The sequence below is a fragment of the Brassica napus genome, chromosome C5, assembly GCF_020379485.1.
Source record: "Brassica napus cultivar Da-Ae chromosome C5, Da-Ae, whole genome shotgun sequence".
Lineage (NCBI taxonomy): Eukaryota > Viridiplantae > Streptophyta > Magnoliopsida > Brassicales > Brassicaceae > Brassica > Brassica napus.
The window spans coordinates 49,930,559-49,935,197 of NC_063448.1; the positions used below are offsets into that span (position 1 = coordinate 49,930,559).

The 4,639-nt window shown below is 36.7% G+C and overlaps 1 protein-coding gene across 1 annotated transcript; it reads left to right on the forward strand.

Annotated features, from left to right (window-relative positions):
- Positions 1 to 1,951: 1,951 nt before the first annotated feature.
- On the forward strand, positions 1,952 to 3,504 carry LOC111207058 (protein BIG GRAIN 1-like A). Its single transcript, XM_022704647.2, has one exon. It carries the CDS (start codon positions 2,191 to 2,193, stop codon positions 3,316 to 3,318), a length of 1,128 nt encoding a protein of 375 aa, XP_022560368.1. The 5' UTR covers positions 1,952 to 2,190; the 3' UTR covers positions 3,319 to 3,504.
- Positions 3,505 to 4,639: the final 1,135 nt, after the last annotated feature.

The window sequence follows — 4,639 nt, forward strand, 5'->3', positions numbered from 1 at the left end:
AACAGAGTTTTATAAGAGACCTATTGAGTTTGAATACAATATATATAACCTTTATCTCAAAGTTCCTCAGACGTTATTTTAATATCATTTTGGATAATTTGATACATTAGACTAATTAAACTGAGTGTTTGAAACGGTTCGGTTATATAATTATAATGTAAATTAACTAGCCAGGTTGTTTATAATCACCAAATATAAAATTTCTTATAGTGACTACACTGGAAACTCAATTGCCAATTAAAAGTGGGCTACAAAATCATGGTTCCTTTAGCCGCATTACTTGACTGTTCCTTCATCCTCCAAAAGTCTCTTCTTTTTAACCATTCTTACAATTCACTAACACAACGTTGTTTATTATTTCTTGTTTCTGATTTCTAAGCTAAAGCCTATATAGTTTCTTCAAGGTTTTCCAAAATCTCCATAGCTTTCTTTTTCTTTACTCCTATTTTTCAAAACACAAGATTCACTAAGAGTTCATCTTAACCGCTTTGTTATAACTTATATCTCGCCGTAAATCATTCCGAATGCACTAGAACTTGAGAATATTAGTGATGATCTCAAAATATTCTGTTGTATGACTTTTAGTCCCACTTGTACTGCCACCTGAAACCTTGATGCATGTTCCTTTTACACCAAAGTAGAGGCATATAATCATCGGCTAAGCTTGAATTCCAAGGGTGTCTCCTTTTTACTTCCGATCACGATCTTAGGAACGCACCAAAATACTATTTGTTCATCATATCATTTACGTCTCTATAATAACAACCAAACCTCGAATAGTGTTGTGTAATCACTAATCAGTAAATAAGAAAATGTGGTCGATCGAATGTTGTTGAACGATGTATTTTTGCAGTACTACTTAATTAGACATTCATAGGTTTAGAAAACAAATAAGAAAAAAGTGTAATGGACCCAAGTATCAATATTGGGTTTGCTGTAATAGATTACAGATTTTTGTTGTAGTACTTAAAAAATACAGAAAAATAAATAAAATGAAAAACAAACAAGACTTATGATGAGGGAAGGGACAACTTTAATCTTTTACTTTATAAGTAGGGAACACATAAGTGAATTTTTGGGTCATGTCATGTGAATAAAGGCTAAGTTTCTCTGTAACCCAGCAAGTGATCTCCTATAATTCTTTTGATTCAAGAAAAATTCTTAAACCGAACCATTTTGATTATGACTAAAGAAAACACATATTTTAGATATTAGAAGATCTATAATATATTGCCACCATGGACCATGGTCAAGCAAAAAGATAGCAATTAGACAGTTTTTTCGTCTAATGGTTTTAGATTACTGTTGGACCCAATTTCGGTCAAGACGTTAATGGGCAGCGATTAAAGTTATGGACCTTAAGGAACCGAAGTCCATAGCAAGCAATTGAGCTCGAAAGCGAAGGAGTCGAGGTCCCGCAGATCGCGGAGTAGTCCCGGAGATCGTAGAGTAGTCCCGGAGATCGCGGAGCACTTACGGAGATCACGAAGTCGACTTACTATAAAGAAAGGAGGAGAGATATGAAGAAGGACACATTGAAAACCCTAGAGAGAGCTATACACTAACATTGACCTTGTTTTCTCCCGATTTTAGACTCTTTTTTTTACGGTTCTCGTTTGTATCACTCGATCTAGTTCAACTCATTGTATTCGATCTTATTCATCAATAAAGTCCATTTTTACTTACTGAAAACTGTTTAACATCGTTGTGTTCTAAAGATATCGTTGCCTACATCATTTGTCTTCCCTAGATCAAACCCCGATCATTATCAAATACTTAGTGTAGATTTTAGGTTCTACATTTACTATCTCTAAGGACCATTGTTTATAGTTTAGGTTAATGTAGTCAATGTGTTACCACTCAAGCTCGGTATCATACATGTTGCTGAGAACCATTGTTGATCCATCGTATGTAGTTTGGTGAATCCAAACTGAACCATTCAAAGTAAAATGGTTTTTCCCCTTCTAATCAAAACATGGAGTTCAATGTTTTTAACACTATGTTAATGTTATAATATAAAGTATTATTAAAATAAAGAAAATGAGGTAAATAAAAGATGATTGGTGTTCATAAGCTGTCGAGAAAGACACGTGGCAATGATTGCCAGTTGTCTGCCTCCTTCCTCTCTTTTAAAACACACTTCCTCCTCTTCTCTCACATCTTCACAAACGCCTATTCTTCTAAACAGAAATGGAGACTTGGGAGAAGCCTAGAGTTTCATCTTCAAGAGATCACTACCGTCAACCTTCCTTCTCCTCCACTCTCCTCGACCAAATCTACCGCTCCATCGACGACTCCCCTCCCCTAGAATCCACTAGAAGGAAGAAGCAGCAGCACCGTAACATAGCTCTCCAAGACACTTCTGCTTCAGACAAACTCGTATTTCACCGCTGCTCCATTGCCGCTGACTACGAGAGATCCCGGCGAACCACCACCTTAGCCGACTCCGTTTTCCTCAGATATTCCAACTCCAGCTCCTCTGACTCAAGCGGGTTCTCCTCCTCCGAGCTAGACTCCTTCTACCTACGCTCCAAACCCTCTGCCTCTCCTCCACGCACTCATCAACCCAAGCCGATTCGAACCTCCGTCGTGGAAAAGTTCGACCACTCCGTCAACGTACAGAAACCTATCAGCAAACAAGAGCACGGTGGTTTCTTGAGAACCAAGTCAAAGGCCTTAAAGATCTACACCGACTTGAAAAAAGTGAAACAACCTCTCTCTCCCGGAGGACGGCTCGCTACTTTCCTCAACTCTCTCTTCACAAACGCATCAAGCAACCATAAGAAGCTAAAGAAAATCAACACCACCGTCTCTTCCTCAGCGGAGCAGCCACCACAGTCCTCCTCCAACACCACATGCTCCTCCACGTCCTCTTTCTCCAGATCTTGCTTAAGCAAAACTCCATCGTCCAGCGGGAAATCCAAAAGATCCGTGAGGTTCTGTCCAGTGAACGTTATCCTCGACGAAGACTCCTCCATCCACATCCCTTACGGTTATAGTAACAAGCTGCATGGAAACAACGTCGACCGCCACGTCATGGAGGAGGAGAATCGCCGCGTTATCGAAGCGGCTAAGGATCTTATTAGGACGTACCAAAAGAACAAGGATCATTTGGCCGTGACAACGTGCGACAACGTTCAAGAAGATGACGAGGATGATATTGATGATGATGCGGCGAGTTACGCGAGCTCTGATCTTTTCGAGTTGGAGAATCTTTCGGCTATTGGGATCGAGAGGTATCGAGAAGAGTTACCAGTCTACGAGACCACTCGTTTGGATAATACGAATCGAGCTATTGCTACAAGTTTAATTGTATAATAACAATGTATTTAGTGAAAATGGTTGGGGTGGTTATATTAGTTTTTATAAAATTTTAAAACGGTTTTTTCCTCTTGAGGCTATGTTTTACCGTGTTCTAAAACTTATTTTTTCTTCTTTCTTAGCTTCTTTTATATTAAGTAACTTGTGTATAATAACTATGTTAATCATGGTGTATTTTGGTCATAGCTATGCGGCCTAACTAGCTTTCAGGTTTAACTAATAACTAATCTTTACTGAGAATTTCAAAACCTGTGGTTATCTGACAAAAGAAAAAAAGAGGAACATAAGTTTTTCTAATTTGTCACCAAATAGAACAGCAACGAGTCGTTGCCTTTTCTTTTGTTTCTTACCTCTTTTTTTGTTTGCAAACTAAATTCCACAAGAGATTTGAGTAGAAGAAAAAATTAAAGATAATTAATGAATAAAAGTAAAAGAGTTCGATTTGATGCTCTACTAATAATGATCAATAAGATGGGCGAACAAAAGTGAAAGAGACTTGGTCTCAAATGTCATGAACAATAGTATCCAATATTTGATTCCTTTCGAGTACATTTGTTTTGTCCCAATTTGATTGGATTTGGCTTCTCCTGCTCTAGCTTAAAAATGATAGTGTTGGTTTTGTAAGTATCGAGTGTTATAACACACGCTAGCATTCTTTCCCCTTCATCATATCATCTGTGGCTAAAACCACAAAATAATGAACTTCCATACATGAGTATAGATGTTTGATTCTGTTATATATACCAATGGGAAATGGTATTTGATATCCTGTTAACTATTTCTTAACACAATGCGAAATGGACATGCAAATATAGATATACTAGAATAGTAAAAGTTTCAGTTCAAAACACTATTTACTTCTTTTTGTTAATCAAACACTATTTACTATTTAAAATTTTCAGAATCGTGTATTATTAATATACACGTGTACGTACGTGTGTCAGTTTTACAACTTTGGGTTTGATTGCGTTGATTGAACGAGAAAGAATCCATATCTAACGTTATAAACTTATAATGCATATTAATATATTCATAGTTCGGGAATTTATTTGAACATGCTTACTACACTATTAAAATGATGAAGTGACTGACAACAAACAAAGAAAAGCATATGAGAAATATGAAATTTGATACAAAGTAACTAACAAGATTGGACCACTGAATCATAGCATTATGATAAGCTATTAAAGTATAAAAACATGCTAATTGCCTTGAAATTTATGTATTTAGTTAAGTATAAAAAATTGAATATTGCCAAAACAAAGCTATAAAAAGGCTAATATGGGGCTATTTGGTCAAAAGTTGCGTAGCCAAGAAA

Bases quoted from the DNA above. Each gene is read 5' to 3' on its own strand.
- LOC111207058 (XM_022704647.2), top strand. From the start codon at position 2,191: ATGGAGACTTGGGAGAAGCCTAGAGTTTCATCTTCAAGAGATCACTAC.